The sequence below is a fragment of the Lynx rufus genome, unplaced genomic scaffold (genome assembly GCF_022079265.1).
Source record: "Lynx rufus isolate CCGP_SWC_20201006 ecotype Redwood Valley unplaced genomic scaffold, mLynRuf1.p SCAF_22, whole genome shotgun sequence".
Lineage (NCBI taxonomy): Eukaryota > Metazoa > Chordata > Mammalia > Carnivora > Felidae > Lynx > Lynx rufus.
Genome location: NW_025814837.1, coordinates 8,614,527 through 8,633,820, shown reverse-complemented (window position 1 = coordinate 8,633,820; position 19,294 = coordinate 8,614,527). Strand labels below are relative to the sequence as shown.

Sequence of the window (19,294 nt, the reverse complement as noted above, 5' to 3'; positions counted from 1 at the left end):
CCTCCAGCACATAGTTTAAGAAACAGGACAGAAAGGGAGGTAGGATGGAGAGGGTTGGAAAACTTGGCTAATACTGAGGTGGGTAGTACATCAAGTGGAATATAAAAGTAATTGCCGCACGAACGTATTTACATAAATCTTTGTGCAGATACTCAAATTATGTCTTCATAATTCTAAGTAAATTGAGTGCAGTGAATCTGGTGGGAGATCTTTGACTCGGTTTCTGTATAAACAGTTATGCTGGATTTTTCTGCATGATTCCAGTTAGAAACAGGGACGCACATATCACATAAGCCTTTTGGCCTTCAGAAGGCCTCTAGGTCGTATCGCTAAAATATTAGGATACCTGCTTCATATTTTTAAAATGTTGGCCCTTTTGCTGAAGCCTGGGATTGAGGAATGTTTTTTAGCTATTGCTCATCAAAGTTGTGTTCTAGATAAAAATCTCTTACTGCTAGAATTATGTCTAGCTTTGCCTGGTGAGTTCCCACTTTTATACAGTTGTTTTAAATTTTTAACTGTGTCTCTGGATGGTTCAAAGTGCGTATTTCACAAAGCGCTAAACATTCTGCATTCCCAAGTTTCATTTCACTAAGAATTTGGGTTTCCGATGAAGAAGAAGTAAGTTTTAGCAGTAGGTACTGTTTTATTTATCTTCTAAGGGAATAAAAAATTAATGTCAGGCTTACAGACATATATTTTGTACTTTGAAAAATATCCTGTGAAAGGAACCAACTAAGGGCTTAGTAATTAGTATAACACACAGATTGGTCATGAACAGTTGGTCATGAACAGTGACTAAAATCCAACTCTAACCAATTTAGTGAGAAGAATTTATTGGATGACGTGTATAAACCTACACCGGTATAGGAGAACAAAGGTCCTTAGCAACATCTGAAAAGAAGGCGTGAACATGTCCAGGGCTCCCTCATCTCTGTTTCTGTACAGAAGCCTCTTTTCTGAGCCTGGTTTCTTTCACATAGATAGAAACTTGGCTTCTACCAAATCTGAGGCGCTCATCACATAGGGTTAATATCAGAAAGGAACTGAGATTTGTTTTCTCGAATTTTTAGGTAATGTATCCTGGGGAAGATCAATGATTGGCCCTCCTTGTGTGCCTGACCCCTGCCATCCCACCACCCCATCATTAAGTATCTATAGGAATATGCATTTAAATCAGAGTAGGAAAGGTTATTTTTCAGAAGAGGAGAATAAGGAGTTGTGTCCACAAGACAGTAAATTCAGTACATCAGTTCTTCCTTGTCATTTGTTCATCTTGTTTTCATTCATTAGGCAAGTTTTTTGAGTGCCTACTGTGTGCCAGGTACTAGAAATAAAACAGTGACCAGAAAGAAAAAAAAATGCCATGATGATTATCACTACTTCCATATAATACCACCACTGGAAATGGGGTAGGCAAGGGTCCTTTCTATATAGACTAAATTAGCATTTTGAAGGAATATGAAAGAAGGCATATGGCCTGGTCTCCTTCCTTTTATTTTAAATCCATTTCTAAGTAAATTAGCTGTTTGCCACCCTCCCCTCCCTAACTATAGTAAACCAGAAGATGGGTGTCTCTAGAGGTGGTGGTGACACGTTTTATTGTGTTTCATTTTGGTGTATGTGTGTGCTTGGTAAATATTTGTTAAATCAATGAATTATTGAAGAGGTGATGTTGTTTTGTAACTATAGTCAGGAGAAAAAGGTTACTATTAACTGGGACAAAGAAAGCATCATTGTCTTTGTCATTCTTCAACATTTAAGTGGTCAGAATCAAATCATTCTGTATAACAAAGTCATTTTCTACAATTATCTCAAGATATATTTTGCAACTAATTCCTTCTGGCAGCTACATCTGGATGCTGTGTCATTTCAAACGAGTCTGTGAGTATAACACTGAAGAATTTTCCTGACTCCTATTGAATGATGAGTAATATTTGCTTTAGAAAAAATTCAATATACCTAGATTTTATTTTCTCCACTGTGCTTTTCAGTATAAGGTGCCTAATGGTTTTCGTTGCTGTTTGAGTATTCATTTTTATTATGTTTGGAACTGATTTTTAAATTATTTATTAGGTATATATTATTTTATATGTTATATAGATGATATGTTATATAACTTATATTATGTAATATTGGCATAAATTAGCTAAATGACACACTGTATTAATATACAGTTTAAAGATGATGAAAGGCATTTATGCTTCTACATACACAAATATAAATAAAAGTATGCCATTTCCTCCTTGAACTTTTCTACCACTCTCCAGAGTAATATTTGTTAACTGCTAGAATATTTTAATGTGTGGATGCGTGTGTGGGCGTGTGTATGTGTGTAAGGACACCACGTAATTTGAATACATGCTTTGTCTATACATCCTGTTCTTCGGCTTGTTTATTTTTACTCATCGCTTTCTCGTGGACATCTTTCTATGTCAGTGCGTATTTTCTTTGCAATGGCAGTATATTATTTTATGGTATGTGTGTGCCTTCATTTATTTACTTATCTCCCTCTTAGATTATGTCTTGTGCTTTAAAAAATTCAAACAATACTTCATTGAACCTGCAGAATGGGCTGTGGATTTCTGTAAGAAAAATTCCTAAAAGTGAACAAATGGGACCACCTACCTTTTACATTTTAGCAGTCTTGCTGAATTACCCTCCAAGTAAGTTGGCACCATTTGCTGTAAGAGAGTATATTTTAATGGTGAAACACTTGGAGTCTGAGGGCATGGGTTGGAATCCCAGGCTGACTTCTTACTTGGGAATAGCCTGGTGTAAATGAACTCATACATCTGTGTCTCAGTTCTCTTCTCTGTAACACCAGTACCTACCTTGAGAGGTGGTTGTAAGAATGAAATATGTTAACATAATTCAAGTTCTTGCAAAAGTACCTAGCATGTTTCTATTACAGAATGCCTTCTAGCATTACATTATTACTACCCTCTGTTACTAACACAAACACCCTGTAAGAATTCCGAAAATAAGGAAATTTGGGGTCTCAGCCGATTGCTGCTTTAGAATGTTATCTTGAGGAGAATGCTGGCTTTGTCCATAGGTTTCCATGTAGACAATATTTAGCTTCCCATGTGTGGACAAAAATACACATTAAGATCCTTAATTTTCATAATGTTGTATTCTCCTCTCTGCAAACCAGGTTTTTAGAGTTATTATGTCTATAGTAATAAAAAAAATAAACTCCCAACTCATTAGAGTATATAATCTTAATCATATTGAACCTTGGGAAGACTACTTGGATTATTTTACCTAATTATGCTCAATTATATTATTATGTTTAGATTTTTATGAGAGGTTCTACAACAAAACCTATGTATGTTCTATGCTTGCTTTTGTGAAACTCATTGAAGATCTTCTTCACTACCAACTGATGCGACTATATGAATTTCCATAGGAGACAATTCTCTTAGTTTAGAAATAGTAAAACCTTAACACCTCTGACAAGTGAATATTTCCTTCATTCAACTAACAGGAGTTAACTGACTGCCTGTGCGTTTTAACTGCCATGGAATTAGTCTGATGTTCACGGTCAGAGTGGTAGCACCTTTACTACTGGGCATGATTTCTCAGCTTTGAAATATGTCATTATGTTTTTCCCCTTTAAAATAGTGCAGAAAAAAATAATAAAGTGCAAATTTCTTTTAAAGAAGATGTGATAAAGTCACATAGAAATTATATCCATCGAATCTAGATGGGATATGAAATGATGACATATGAGCTTGGGGACGAGACACGTAAAGCATCTGCAGATATGCTCAGGACTGCTGATGATGATCATGGGGAAAATCACCGAGAATGGGGGAGGAATTGTCCAAGAACTGAATCACCGCCCTTCAAATCTTGGCTTTACTACTTTGTAGCTGTGTGACTTTGGGAGAGCTAAATAACCTCCATTGCACCTTAGTTACCTCATCTGTCATAAAATGAGGGTGATAACAGTCCCTCCACAGTAAGAGGGTTGGTATGAGGATTAAGTGAGTTTATATACATGTTGGAATAATGCCTAATGCAGAGTCACCGCTGTGTAAGTATTTGCTGTTGTGATGATTATAAAAAGAGATATAAGAAAGTGTTTGAAGTCACAGATTATTGAGCTTTATCTCCATTCTCAGGAAAATTCTAGACTGTATTATTAAATAGATGACTGTAAGCATTTGCAGATGGAAGTAGTGATCCCTGGAAGGCATTATAGATTCTCCAAGTTAATTCATGTCAAACTAAATTAATTTATTTTTGATAGGATTATTAGACTTACATATCAAGAGGATGCTCCTGTTGGAGCTGAGTTTCAGCTGGTCATTTGGGGTATAATTAAATGAATTTCTAGAAGATTGAACATCTATAGCCAAGTATGTTGATTGGCTAATTGGGATGAGTCTGAAAGGAGATTCCAACAGCAGCTGCATGGTTGTGGCTTTGTTTTCCATTGCTTGGTTCAGCTCTATCATGAGTGACTTGAAGGACTACATCAGAGTGATGCTTGTCAAATGTGTGGGATGTCACAAAATAGATAGGGGGAATCGGACAGTTGAACAAGAGAATGATGATTCCCAAAGAACTTTATAAGGTTGAACAAACAACCTTCATCTAAAGAGATGAAATTTGAGGTAAATACTTTTAAAATTTGTGGATACCATAAAGTTTAACTGGAACCTGGAATAATCAGAAATCTGGGAATAGTAAGATTTCAGAGCCTGTAAAAATTAATTGAAACAAACACTAGTGCATAAAGCAAACATTTATGTCCAGCATGTTTGGAAATACATGCCATAGAATTATATGTGTGATTGCAGAAACAAATGTTGAAAGATCTGGAAGTTTTAGTTGGTTGACAGCATGAGGCCTGCTAAAAAAGAGTGAGTGTCCTATTAGGTTGTATTAATGTAATTAAACGAGTTAGGGAAAGGGAAGTCATAGTTTCAGTATATTATGTTTCACTCAAACTACATTTAGAACATTTATTAATGGTATTTAGCTGATTTATTTCAATTAGTATAATTCTTCAGGCACGTAAATTAGAAGTGACATCGGCAGACTCAATGTTCAAAGAAGAGTGATGTGCGAGACAGTGTCTGCAAACTATTTTATGTGAGGATTGGTGGAAGAAACTGAGGATCCATTAGCCTAGAGATAAAAGAAGACGGGGCTCTTAGCAGTGTATTCAAACAGGTGGCAGTGTATCATGAGTAAATGATTGGGCCCCGTTTTGCAAATCACATAACACAGTCACCTGACTTTAAGCTTTCATGTTAGGAAAGCATTTGTAATTTAACATTAAATAATTGCGACATTCAAAGGCAAAGGCCAGAACTATTGTCGAAGTCATAGGAAAGCAGAAGTTTTACTTGATTCACAGAAAAGGCATTTTAATAATTGGTGGGTTTGAATAGAGTACCCTGCCTGGAGATTTCTGTGGGAGAAGTATTTCGTTTTCATTAAAGAGATGTTTTACTTTTAAAACAGGTTTCATGCACATCATTTAAGTAGTTTTTAATATTTTTCTTCTACATTTTTGAGAACATTGTAGAAATTCTGGGTATCTCTCACTTTGTTTTCTCTCTGTGTTAAAAGTAATGGTAACTGTTTCAAAAGATTAGACACTCAATGAGGCAGAACAAAGTTACCAAAATCCCACAGAAAATTAGAAGTCACCTCTCCGTTGCATAGAATTTTATCTGTAAATTCAGGCAGTGATCACGCTTTGAACTCTTTTAGGCCTTAGAAAGCCATCTTTCTACTCTCAGTTGTGTCAGTTTTATGAGGCTGGTCAAGTAAAATCATTTGACAGATTTTTTTTCCTCATGGATATTGTATGATACTACTTATAGTTACTTGAAAGTTTGTCTTTAAGTGAGTATGGTTGGAAGTAAGTTGTTACTGTTGATATTCAGTATTTTTACTTGATTTGTAATACAAACATAACAGGATAATTTGTCCCTGTAGTGTGCTTTTCTTTCCAGGTAACAGAGCGGTGTCTAAAAGAGTACCATATTGTATAACCCCTCTTGTTAAACACAGAAAGACTGTTGGATGATGAAACCGGGCACAGCGTGTGCAGGTTTACCTGTGAATCTGTTGTGGGACAAGTTTGGCTGTGGTCACACGATGAGGAATGGTGCTGTGTAGCTAGCCTTATTTGCAGAAGCTCAAGTGCAGTTGATGCAGGAAATCTCAAAGAGAGACAATATCTAACGTCCATCATTTTTTTAATAGCTCTCCTCATGTTAGGATGTTCTCAGAGCTCTCCCTGCCAAACCAATAGTATTAACTAATGTTTATTAGCACATATTGCCACAGGCAGTCATTTGGCGTATTGGAATCATAAGCGCTTTATATTCATTATCTCATTTTGTCCTCAGAGCATTTTTATAAATGAGCAAGTGAAGAAACCGGGATTCAGGGAGGTTAGATATCTAAGATCAGATAGCTAGTGAGTAGGGGTTCTTGGTTCATCTGACATCAAAGCCCATAACCTTCTTTATTATTCTATAATCATTCCTAATATAGGTCGACTGAAAACATCTCCCCAAATTACCTTGGTCTCTGTGTAAGCTTACTTAGTAGTGCTGCAATCAGCCGGGGTCGGGGGGCGGAGGGTGGACCTGAATGAGAACCAATGCTTGCAGTGTAGCAGCAAGAATATCATTAAACAGGTAATTCTAATTAATGACTGCTTGACAAGTGCTCCAAGGGAAGGTTCAATTTAAACCATTATCTGAGAGTTTAAAGAAATACTCAATGTTTTTTAAGTGATAGATTGCAGAAGTGGGTATTATGAGGTGGATACTGTGTGTAATATCTTGACTGTAGGTCCTCAGTTTCTGTAAAACCCCTGTGCTCATGAAGAGAAACAGTTTAACTTAGTAGAAGAAGTCAGACTTCAGTGTCAGATGGGCCAGACCCATCATTTACTGGCTGCTGAACCTGGGGGCACTTGATCTTCTTGGAGGCTGCTTTCTTTTGAGTGAAGTGATCCCGATTCTCAAGGGTATTAACACCAAATTTCTGTATCTTTTAAGTCACACATTCATAAATGCTATTGAAGCATGTACTTTCCCCCATAAAATGCATGCAAGTAGAATAGAAAAATTGGATCATCTTTAAACCCTTAACTGGTAACCACATACGTTACGGTTAGAGAACAAGCTGACTGAGCTGCAGATACTGGGCAGTTGGGAAAGGTGCTGTCACTTTTTATGTGAGTGATTTCCTCATCTGAATCCTACCAGTGATCCAGATTCATGTTTCGTCAGAATGACACGGACCTTTGAGGCTTCTCAAGAAGAGTGGAAGTAGGGAATGTTAAATATATGAATCCCAGAGTCTATTGCAATATATGTAAAGCTCCTACAGACTTAGCACAGAATTATCTAATAAGTGTTAACTGTTCTTATTCCATTTAAACATTGTCATCATCAGGATTACAATGTGTACAAGTCCTGTCCTTCCACTTACTTCCACTCCCTTCCACCTTGTGCATCTCCGAGAAAGTTAATCCTGCCTCCTCTATGTATCTCACCGAGTTGATGTAAGGGTCAAATAAAATAATATACATTGAATGACATCAAGGAAAATACGTTATGTGAAAGCACTCTTTAATCATATAGAGAACTATATAATGGTTATTGTTATAACCCCTAAACCATTTACCTAAGACATGGGACCATAGGCAGCTAAACATTTAAATGAACTGCCTGCATGGATTAAGGGAAGATGCAATAATGTTAGAAAAAGGGAGAGAGCTTGGTGCTGGATACTCACTTAGGATTCTACAAATCTCACCATGTATCAATGACGTGATTTTAAATTGTAGAAATCTTTTTATTTTGCAATTAAATAAGTAAGCTCAGAGGACATCTCAGTGGCTTCGCTGGTTGAGCGTCTGACTTTGGCTCAGGTCAAGATCTCGTGGTCCATGGGTTCAAGCCCCGTGTCAGTCTCTGTGTTGATAGCTCAGAGCCTGGAGCCTGCTTTTTGGATTCTGTGTCTCTCTTTCTCTTTCTCTTGGTCCCTCCCCTCTCTGTCTCTGTCTCTGTCTCTCGCTCTCAAAAACAAAAACATTTAAAAAATTAAAAATAAGTAAATTCAGAAATTTTTATTTAGGGTCTGAAGGATCGAGATTTTAACCATCAGATGAACATTGGTCTAATGTGTTTATCTAAGGGATACTTGAGATGACTTTTGTGTTTTAAGAGATACTCAGGAAATCTTGAGTAATCCTTAAAATGTTCAAAACATTTATTAGATGAAAATATTTGAACCTAAAACATAGAAAAATCCATTCCTAGGTTGGTCTGTGCCCTTAATGATAATGGCAAGCCATCTCTCTCTTCTTAACTGTATTACCACCCTTTCTTTGCAGTTTTTTTTTCCCTCCTCCTGGGACATGTAGATGTCTGGAGGAGGAGGTTTCTGGGATGTCTGTCTTGTCTGACAGTAGCATGCATCTAGATATTCTTGAGATAGGCTCTGAGATAGTCACATAAGTAGAGAGGATGAAATCCAGTAGTGTAGTCCTACACGTATGTTCAGGTCCTCTGAAAAATACAAGAGGATCCCCTGCTCTGAAGGTAGCTGATTGTATACAGATTTGTGTCCCGAGCCATGGAAATCCCCCTTTCTGGAGAGTAGTGCTGAATCTGAAACCTACTGCAGACCAGCCCTGTGGAAGAAAGGAGGTTACGGAGATTGAAAGGAGTTTAGTGTTTAGGGCAGGGGCATGAGAGTTGCAAGACCCAGCTCTTAGACCGTGAGCCTGAAGTGGACTCACAAACACAGCTCTAACACTGGAGGACAGTTTGTTTTACAAAGAAAGAAAGGGCATTTTATGTAAAGATTGAACACTGTGGCAGACTGATTTGTATAGGAGAGACCTTGATATCTGGCCAGAGGTTTCTGATAGATCCAGCTAAGGGTGTTCTTTGGGAAACTCGGCGGTTTTGGGGGCCTGCTTTTGAGGAGATAAATTCCAAAGCAGCTCAGTTTTCAGCGGATTTTTTTTTTTAATGGGACTAGAAAGGATCAGTTTTTATCCAAAGTAAATAATATAGGAAAGAGAAAACATAGAAGTATTAGAAAGGAGACCCAATTCACATTATTTGTAGAAAATATGATTCTGTATTTCTGTACTGTGAGAACTAGTAAGAATTCAATTAGCTCTTTATATAGATAATAATTATCACAATTCAGTGGCTTTTGTATGTCTTAGCAATAAAATGCAAGAATATTATATGAAAAAGTGTATTCATAGTCGCAACTAAAAATATAAACAATAAAATGCTTATTACAGTTTATAAAACAAAACTTAAACACATGGAACACTGTGTAAATTGCTTGAAAATTTAATTAGATGTCTCATTTAATTCCAATCTAAATTTCATCTGGAAATATAAAGAAGTGAACAATTAAAAATTTAAGAAGGAATAATGAGAGCAGTGGCCGATCCAGATAGTAAAGTGTATTATAATATCAGAGCAATTTGAAACGGTGTGGTGTTGGCACAGCAGTTGATTGAAAGATCAGGGGATCTGACAGGCCCCCAGACAGGCCCCAGGGACAGTGGTTTATAGTTTGGCCATTAGAGGCAATACGTATGGGGGCTCTGAGCATTCTCATCTCTACCTTAGCAAGAATAGCTCTGCTTTTGTGGATATTATATATTGGATGCCAACATTTATTTGGTTTCACATCCAAAAGAGTTTTCATTGTCCTAATATTAATATGCAGTAGAGGGTGACTCAATAACCAAGATTGACTTATGAAACAAATTATGGTGGAGAATCTTATTTATAGGTGGTGGGGCATAAGTTAGTGTTTCACCATGCTACAAAATGGTAAAATCCAGGTAAATTAACAAGTAAAACCAGGGGCTCCTGGGTGGCTCAATCGGTTAAGTGTCTAACTCTTGATTTCGGCTCAGATCGTTGATCTCACAGTTTGTGGGATCGAGCCCCGTGTTGAACTCTGCACTGACAGCACAGAGCCTGCTTGGGATTCTCTCTCTCCTTGTCTCTCTGTCCCTCCCCTGCTCACATGAGCACATGCGTGCATGCTCTCTCTCCCCCCCCCCAAAATAAATAGACATACATTAAAAAAAAGTGAAACCATAAAAATATGAAAACCATATTTGTAGATATTTGCATGCTCTCTGGATAAAAGGAATTTCTAAACATAAGACACGAGTCACGATGGAAACAACTGATGGAATTGTTCATGTGAAAATAGAAAACTTTACATATGTCCCTAAAATATCCCCAAAAGCAACAAAAATAATAGCTATTGTTAATATTCTTATATTGAATATTGTTAATATTCAATATGTGAATATTGTTAATATTCAAAACAACAAATATTACTTAACTATATAAAGAACTTTTTATACATTAATAAGGAAAAACAAATATCTGGTGTCTATCCCATATGATACTCATTTGGGGAAAAAAACCCTTTTGTCCTCATTAGTATTTACAGAAGTATAATTAGAATAACAATAAGCCATTACTTTTCTGACCTACTAAGTTGTCAAACACTACTCAAAGATAACGCTGAATACTGGCAAAGTTATGAGAGGCAGATTTAGTTCTGCTTGGTGAGAGTATAAATTGTTAAAATCTTTCTGGAAGCAATTGGCAGTGTATCAAGAGACATGACAGAGCTCACATCCTTTGACTCAATAATACTCTAAGAATGTTACATTCAATATATTCTTTATTTATTGAATTTTGAAAACAGCATAAATGCCTGTCCTTGGTGAAGTGTTAATTATGATGCCCATTTTGAAGAATTCATATTATATGGAGATAAGATAGGTAATGATATATGCACATATTTTTTATAATTATATTAAATTGCTGTGTGTGGATAGAAAGAAAATAGAAGGAAAACAAATATTAGGAATGGTTAGTATTCTTGTTTGTAGGCTTATGGGTGCATTTTGTTTTCTAGAATATAGGTATGAGTTTGCATTTTTCTAATTTTTACTATCTGAAAATAAGGTCATTTTAATGTCTATTTATTTTTGAGAGAGAGAGAGAGCACAAGCGTGAGCAGGAGAGGGTCAGGGAGAGAGGAAGACACAGAATCTGAAATAGACTTCAGGCTGTCAGCACAGAGCCCAATCTGGGGCTCGAACTCATGAACTGTGAGATCATGACCTGAGCCAAAGTCGGATGCTTAATCCACTGAGCCACCCAAGTGCCCCAAATAAGGTCATTTTAAATGATTATTATCCATAGAAAACTTCTGAATTATATTTTCTGTTTTGTCACAATTAACATCATTATTGCCCTAGCCAGTTTCAACCTGTCATGATAATCTGAAATATTTATTGGCCCTATATAATCTTATTATGATTGTCTTAAAAATTGTGAGTAATCTTACTCTCTTCCCTGCTCTAATGCATCCTTGACCCCAGTTTCTAAAGAGGTAGGCACAAGATGGGAAACAAATTGGAGGAACGTGGTAAAATCAAAACGAGTGTTACGTAACCATGAAGACATATTCAGATATTAGTTGTGCTTGAAAATGTCAGAAGGATAATTCAGAAAGTTGAATTTTGCAGGGTGTAGGGAACATAACACCTCATAGCCAAGAGAGTGTTGGGGCAATGGGCAGTTGCTCAGTCTGCGGATAGCCTAGGGTGCTGGTTCACTCTGACTGTGGCTTCTTCCCACTGTAGTGTTTGAGTATGGCTGCCTGTGAGTCTGGTTCGTGTCTCCACCATGTGTCACATTATTTTGATGGTATCAATGTTTTGTTCTGTGAAGGTAATTTCTCTCTCTCCTTTGTTAATGTTCACACAGCTAGTTCAGTGAAGCTTGTTCACAACCAGGAACTTTCCTTCTCTGTCTCCTTTCTCTGTCTTGCAGGAACGGAGGGTGGCTTCTGGTGTTTTGTGGCTTCATCATTTCCTTCCTGCCTCTCATCCACTTCATGATGTAATTCTTGGCACTTTTACTTCCTTTGTAGAGTAGGATGTGATGTCATAGAGAAGGGGACAGGGCTATCCAAATTCTCTCAATTGCTGGGAGGAGCTGCCCAGGTGTGCTGAGGGGCCTGTACTCAGGAAGAGAAACAGGGAATCCTCCACAGTGAGTAACCCCACTTTTGAGTGCACCCAAATTTCCGTTAAAACGTTGCCCAGTACACTAGAGTTTCCTCTTCGGCCCTTTCTAGATTTAATCAGTTTGCCTTTTGGACATTCCCAGTTCAGCTCAATTTTCCCCCTTTCTCTCCTTTGTCCCCTCTCCCCCTCTTTCTGCCATCCTGTGCCTCTCCCCGTCAGTTTCCCTCTTCCTTGCTTGCTTACTTGTGTATGTCTGTGTCTATTGACCTTCTGCCCGTATCTTTTATGAGAGCCCATGAGTGTCCCCAGCATCGCCTATCATTTGGGTTGATGCCCACCCTATATATAGTCCATGTGACCACAGCATCGCCTTTCAGTAATTCATAAGTATGCACTGTTCTACTTATAGTTCTCATTTTACAAATTCTGTCAGCTGTTTTGTTTTCACGTCTATTTCTTTCCCGCCTTTCTTTGTGATCTAGTCTTCCCCCTTTTCAGCTCTATGATGCAGTTTCCTTCTTGCCTTTTTTTTTAACGAACATTTTTACACGTTAGTCCTCTTCCCTATACAGCTATGCCTATGTTTCTTTATCCCCCTTCCCAGTTTTCAGTTCAGCTCTCCAGCGGCCTCCTCTGTGAGGACAGGTTTCCTTCTTTCCTACTGACATACTTGTCGCCGTCCCCTCTTTCTAGTGTAGCTCACATTTCTGTATTCTTTCAAGGACATACCACAACGGCTAAGGGACTGATCTGGACTGGGAAAGATGGGGACATTTCCTGGGAACGAGAGAGGGGAGAACAGGAAAGGGGCCCTAATAGTGAAGTGGGGCAGGCTGTATGTCAATCACCAGAGAACCTTTGGTGAATAGAACCTTTGCTAGTGACCTGGTTGAAATTTGGCCATGGTAGTAGGAGAAATCACAGAGCTGTTTTGAACAGATTCAGAAGCCTTTTTAGTTGTTAAGGTGGCTCTGTTAATTCTTAATAATTAGGATCATTCCAGTAAATAATCATAAATTAGAACTCTACAATGTGCAGAAGCTTCTGTACAGCATCTTTAAGTGGGTATTGTCTACCCTTGGAGGAAGTCATTGTGAAGATGTGTGTAGACCTGTTTCTTATACCCAGAGGTGGCCCCTGTAGTCTGTGCTGGTGACAGCGTGGGCACTGTTGTTTACTGCTTTCCCAGCATGTAGTTAAACTCCTGGGTAAATAAAGGAACTTGATTTCCGGGTCTGATGGTCTAATGACCATGGAAATAATTAGCCATGTCCCATGTATCCCTCACACTTTGTTTAAAACAAGTCCCTTTCACTCAAAAATAAGGAGGCCAGAAGGGGAGAGGAAGAAAAATGGGACTCAGTTCATAAAACTGAGATGGGCTGAATGGGAAGAGGAAGGGGTTTACTTGAAATTAATTGGAAAAGGCAGAAGAAAGGAAACTGAGCTGAACTGGAAAACACACACTGTAATGACTTACTTGGGTTTCTGTATGCTTTTTTCCATTTTGGCCACGAAGGAATTTTTTCCCTCTTTTTTTTTTTTTTTTTTTCCCCTAATACAAAAGAGGTTGATCGAAATGTGAATCCAGTGAGGTTATTTCTAACCAGCACTTTGTTCTCTGCTGTTAGTATTGTCCAGGCTCCGTGTTTCCAAGGTCCTGGAAATTTAGGACACATTTTAATGACCTGAAAATCTGTCTTTAAGTATAAATATTAGCAACTTTTAATAAAGGAAATTATATACATTTATTAACTTGCGTTTTTTCTGTTTTCACATTTCTTTTTTTGGTGTGTATGCCTTTGTGAAAATTTTTTGAGGAATGACCCCCCATGTTGCAGAAATTGCCATAAATGTCCAGAAAAGAATTACATTCTCTCTTTGGACACCTGAACTGTAAAATTGGAACTTATTTTGATACAACAGCCCCTTCCCCTTTAAAATTTTAAAGAAGCATTGCATGATTCACATACGTTTTCATTTTGTACATTTCCATATGATAATCTAGGAATTTTATGTTTATTTTTATTTTGCAGGCACTAGAAAAACACCCCAACTCACCAATGACAGCGAAGCAGATATTAGAAGTCATTCAGAAAGAAGGGTTAAAAGAAACAAGGTCAGTATTCATATTTACATTTTCTATTTTCATTGATTAGTAATTGCTATTAATTGCAAAGCAATAGATGTGTCTAGATTTTGATGCTGTAGTTGACTGTGAATTAAGTAATTACCTGCAGATTCTTTTGTGATTGCCAAATATTTAGATGACCCAAGATTTCCTTGGAACTGCCCGTTGGCTTAATAAATTACATTCAGCAGGTTAATATAGAATGTACTTTGTTCGCAAAGAGCCCTGCTGCATGAATTAGCCCTTCACTGGAGTTACTCCTTGTTCTCTGTCTCTTGTAAGAGGAGATTTTGTTTCTGAAAATGAATAAGAGGACCACTTTTACAGGCTTAAGAGATAGATTCCAGGATCACTCTGATAAAACCTGAAGTGCCAATAACTGTGGTTACAAATTTAGCCCCCTTATATGTAGAATTCTCCTACTTTGAGTGTCATTGATCAGCTATTTCGAGTCTTTAAAAAAATAACAGTTTTATTGAGATATAACTCACATACCATAAAATTCACCCTTTTAAAATGTACAATTCAGTGGTTTTTTAGTGTATTCACAGAGTTGTGCAGTCAGCACCACTATCTAATTTTAGGACATTTTCATCACCTTAAATGAAACCTCATCCCCAGCAAGTAATCATTGCCCATTCCCTACTCCCTCCGGCCCCTGGTAACCACGATTTGACTTTCTGTGTCTGGTTTTGACTATTCTGGACATTTCATAGAAATGGAATTATACAGTATGTGTGTAGCCTTCTGTGTCTGGCTTCTTTCATTTAGCAAAATGTCCTCAAGGTCCATCCATGTGGTAGCATGAATCAGTACTTCATTCCTTTTTGTTCCAAATAATACTCCATTGTATGGACGCATACTGCATTTTGTTTATCTGTGATTGTTCTCTATTTAGGACAGTCTTTGATTGTCCAAATTTGACAATTTGGGCTTTAGCCATCAGTTTAGGGCCATGTTGATGATACCACTCAAGGAGAAAAAAGAAGTTGGTTACAAAGTAAAATAAACATTGAGCTGTCATCTGAGTGTGTAATCATCCATGTTACATAGAGTGAATGTTTTTTTGTATGAACTTGTCTACCTACAAGCCATTGGCAGACAGTATTTGCAGCTTGGTGAAAATAAAGCTGCTGAACTACCTTTCGGATGTTTTTACTGAGACTGAGATAGAACTGAGAGAAATGAATATCCTCCTGAGGCCAAGTTTTCCTAACAATAAATCGGTATTACCTGTAACTCTTACTGCTGGAAAGGGTGAGTAACAACAGCTTTTAGGTGTTTAAAATGGATCCTTTGCAAGTTTGATCCATGAACATCACAATTTAGAGGGGTGTAGGACATCTAGGCTCAAACTTTCATCTCTATGTTGGAGGCCTTTCCCGCCCATTCTGAAGACAGAACCTGAGATAATGTAATGACACCATTTGCGATCATTGTTCCCCCAGCAAACTGGAGGCAACGGTGGGGAGAGAAGTTGCTGACCGAGCCTGATAGCTCTGGTAAGGGTAATCCTGTTCTTCAGAGCCGGACATCAGTGTGAGGAGTTAGGGAACAAAATGGGAACACCTGGAAATTAATTTTCCCCTTGTTGCTGTCAAAAACCCTGAAAATATTTGTGCCATTTAGAAGGCACTGAAAGTGTTTGTGCAGCAGCCAAAAGAAAAGAGGAGGTAAAAATCTAAGGATATCAACTCCTCTTGAATGTGGGCTCTATGCCAGTGGAATCTGCCAACATAGACATAAAAAGCATCTCCTAGAAGTAGGCTTTTGAAATTTGTTCATTATGGTATCCTTCTCAACAGGAGTGACTACTCTGTGATCAGTTGTTATGCACCTTGAGATATAAAATTCCTGTACCATGCCTCTGAACAGCATTTTAATTACACTGACTATTGTAACAGCATTATTTCCTATTTTTCAAAATGCTGGTCTTCCCAGAATGGTATATTAAAGGGCTGTAAGCATATGTAGTTAACAAAACGCAAAGCAGCATCTTTAAAGAGTGAAGAACACTGAAATGGAAGACGTAACCTGCTATTTCTCAGAATACATAGCCCTCCCTCTGCCCCCTCCACCCGGTTATTGTGTCCTTCCGTAAAGAAAAAAAAATATTTGTTGTTACAAATACTGATAAACCAGTATGGTAGTAGTGAAAGTACCTGCAACGAATTCACAAGTTAAATAGGCAAGGGCACAGGCAAAGAAAGAGACCAGAGTTCTATTTAAGTTCTGTTCTGTAAAATCAGTTCTGCATTGAAGGGCCTCCAGCCATACATTTTATGTTCTCATTTCTTTCTACTTTCTTTGACTCTCCTCTCTCCTGCCAATTGTGACCGGTTACTTATGGCCAGTGTGTCTGTGACCACTCTTACCTCGTTTCTAGTTTGCTTATTGGAATCATCTCAAAAATAAAAGTACATGATTTCAGTGAGTTTTGGGCTTTCCTGCCTGTTATGTGTGTTGTTTTAGGGAGCAGATTCTGACATTTATTTTCCCTACTTAATGTACTGTTTTGCTACCTCCCGAGTTCTTAAATGTTTTCCAAATATTTATGGTAGCTGAGTAAACAAAGTATAACTGTATTTATTTTTCTTAAGTTACATTTGGAAATTCCCTCATCATAAGGTCATACATAGCTGCTTAATTTCTAGGTATTTATTAATGTGTTTTCCAAGAAATGCAGATTTGTGATATACCTGATAAAATGGAGGGGAGTTATTGTGAACGGTACCAAGGTGGCCATGACCTTCTGGTGGTCTCTGTGGGTGGGAGGTGATGGTAGTGGTCCTCCCCCAAACAGTTCACCCTTGTACCTAGCATTTCCAGAAAAGGGAGATTGGGTCTTTATGCATCATCATTGTGAACCTGGATTTAAAGTAATGCCATTTGTTTCAAGTACCATGGGGGGTGGGGCTTCATTCTGGGTGCCAGACAGCTCTCCTGTAGGGCTGACCTCACCGTCCTGTAATTTTGTCCTTGTTTGTCTACTTGCGCCCACCTGTGGGCTCTCCAGGGGCAGGGTATATAACACTCCCAACACTCAGCAGATAGTCAATAAATATTTGTTGAGTAAACAATCTTTCTCAAGATGTTAATTTTCTGGGGGCACCTGGGTGGCTCATTCGGTTAAACGCCGACTTCGGCTCAGGGCATGATCTCATGGTTCACGAGTTCAAGTCCCGCATCGGGCTCTGGACTGACAGCTCGCAGCCTGGAGCCTGCTTTGGATCCCGTGCCTCCCTCTCTCTCTCTCTCTCTACCCCCACCCCCTGCTCGTGCTCTGTCTGTCTGTCTCTCTCTCAAAACTAAAATAGGCATTAAAACAATTAAAAAATGTTAGTTTTCTGGTCCTTGGTGATGACTTGGCTTCCGTTTAGAGTCAGAAGCTTCTTTTTAGCATTATGTGTTGTATTTTTTCATCTTATTTAATAGTTTGTGTGTTTTAATCAAAACAAACCTAACAGTTTTGTGGGAACCCCATTAAATATATGCATGCTAATAGTCTTTGGCAGATTATATGTGAGCAAGTAAGGTTATTGTACGGTTGCCTGTTTTCAAACGCTGTTAAGTGCCTCTGGTTTAAACTTGTAATTTACAAAAAATACACCAATGATTTTGGCAAAGCTGATATGAGTATTTGAATGTGTTCAGTATATGTGATATTGTTAATTTATTTGACTGTGATGAAATTCTTGACGTTTTATGCTATCTTTTCCTCTTTTCAACTGACACTTTAAATTGCATACTTTTCAAGTAGACATGATAAAAAGACGACAGCTTTTCTATATCATGCTCTGTGTATCTTTTTCATGTTATTGATGAACTGTGTAGTGTGTGATTAAATTCTATTTGGGAAAGCCAGACTGAAATAAGTTCTTTCCATGTGGCTAAAAAAGGTCAGAAGGACATATGGTTTTTGTTGAAAGAAATAACATCATGGCATGGTTGCCTAGAATTTTTAATGAAAATGTATTTGGTAGGTTTTAATTCCCTTCTGTATAATAACATAGAAGATTTTTATCAATACAGTTTTCCTCTGGTCCATCTATGTTTGCTTTGCTGATTCTGAGTATTTCCAGGCTTTTATCACTTTGTGTTTATGAGTTGTGAACAATTGATAAGGCATAGCTGTTTGGCATGCTGTTTAGATGATCAGAATCTCAGAGTCAATCAAATAGCCATGTTGCTTGTATAGAGGAGATTAAAACATGCATATTCCAATCTGCTTTTGTGGATGGATATTTGATATGCCTGTTTGGACTGCTTGGCTAAACATTCCCACCTCCTCATGGAGTTAGGGTGCTTCTGTAGAATATGGTCTTGTCTGCAGTGATTTTAGTATGTACTGCCAAAGCGAGCACCTGTATCCAGTAATTAGAAATATGTTTGTAGAAATAGAGGAGTAACTTTAGTTACCATGTTGGTTTGGATGACATTTGGGGTTGTCCTAATTCTGCTTTTCTGTTTATGGTTTGCTTTTTCAGAAGTTATAATTCCTTTACAAAGAGGACTGAGGGATTTTTAATGCCTGAGGATATGTTTTTCTCTGCACATGTAATTTTTAAAGTGATGTTTCCCAAGAAGTATGTGCTTTCAAGTAGTGACACATCCAGGGGCCACAAAGTCAGGGAGTAAGGCTTGCAGCCCTTACATCATGAGAGCAGAACAGTCACTCATCAGTGAGGGATAATTTCTTAGGTGCTGGGTGTTATCATTACAAGATAGCTGTTATTAATATAACATGAACTTTGATTTGGTTTTCATATTATTTGCTAATAGGCAAATAGTTTTCTAATGGAGGTGGAGGTATGGCAATCATAAACACACACACACACACACACACACACACAAAATACAAAAAAAACCCTCTGTTGGGTGGGGGCAGGGTGATATTTATGAGGTACATTTTACAAGATTATAGATGTCATACTTAAATCTGTTAGATTTCATCAGCCATTTGCAGAGCAACAGTCTATAATCACATACCACAGTAGGGACATTTGAAAAGCTTTACAAACAGTCTCTGTTGTGTTTAGTGTTGCTCAGAATATGGACATAGTTTTGATTTTGCAATGTGG

The 19,294-nt window shown here is 37.8% G+C and overlaps 1 protein-coding gene across 1 annotated transcript in view; it reads left to right on the top strand.

Annotated features, from left to right (window-relative positions):
* ASXL3 (ASXL transcriptional regulator 3) overlaps positions 1–19,294 on the top strand; it is a 177,434-nt gene that overhangs the window by 18,553 nt on the left and 139,587 nt on the right. The window contains exons 3-6 of the mRNA XM_047086869.1: positions 2,570–2,666; positions 6,037–6,104; positions 12,687–12,917; positions 14,119–14,201. Of these exons, the coding sequence (XP_046942825.1) occupies positions 2,570–2,666; positions 6,037–6,104; positions 12,687–12,917; positions 14,119–14,201 (479 nt within the window). The remainder of the gene's footprint in view (positions 1–2,569; positions 2,667–6,036; positions 6,105–12,686; positions 12,918–14,118; positions 14,202–19,294) is intronic.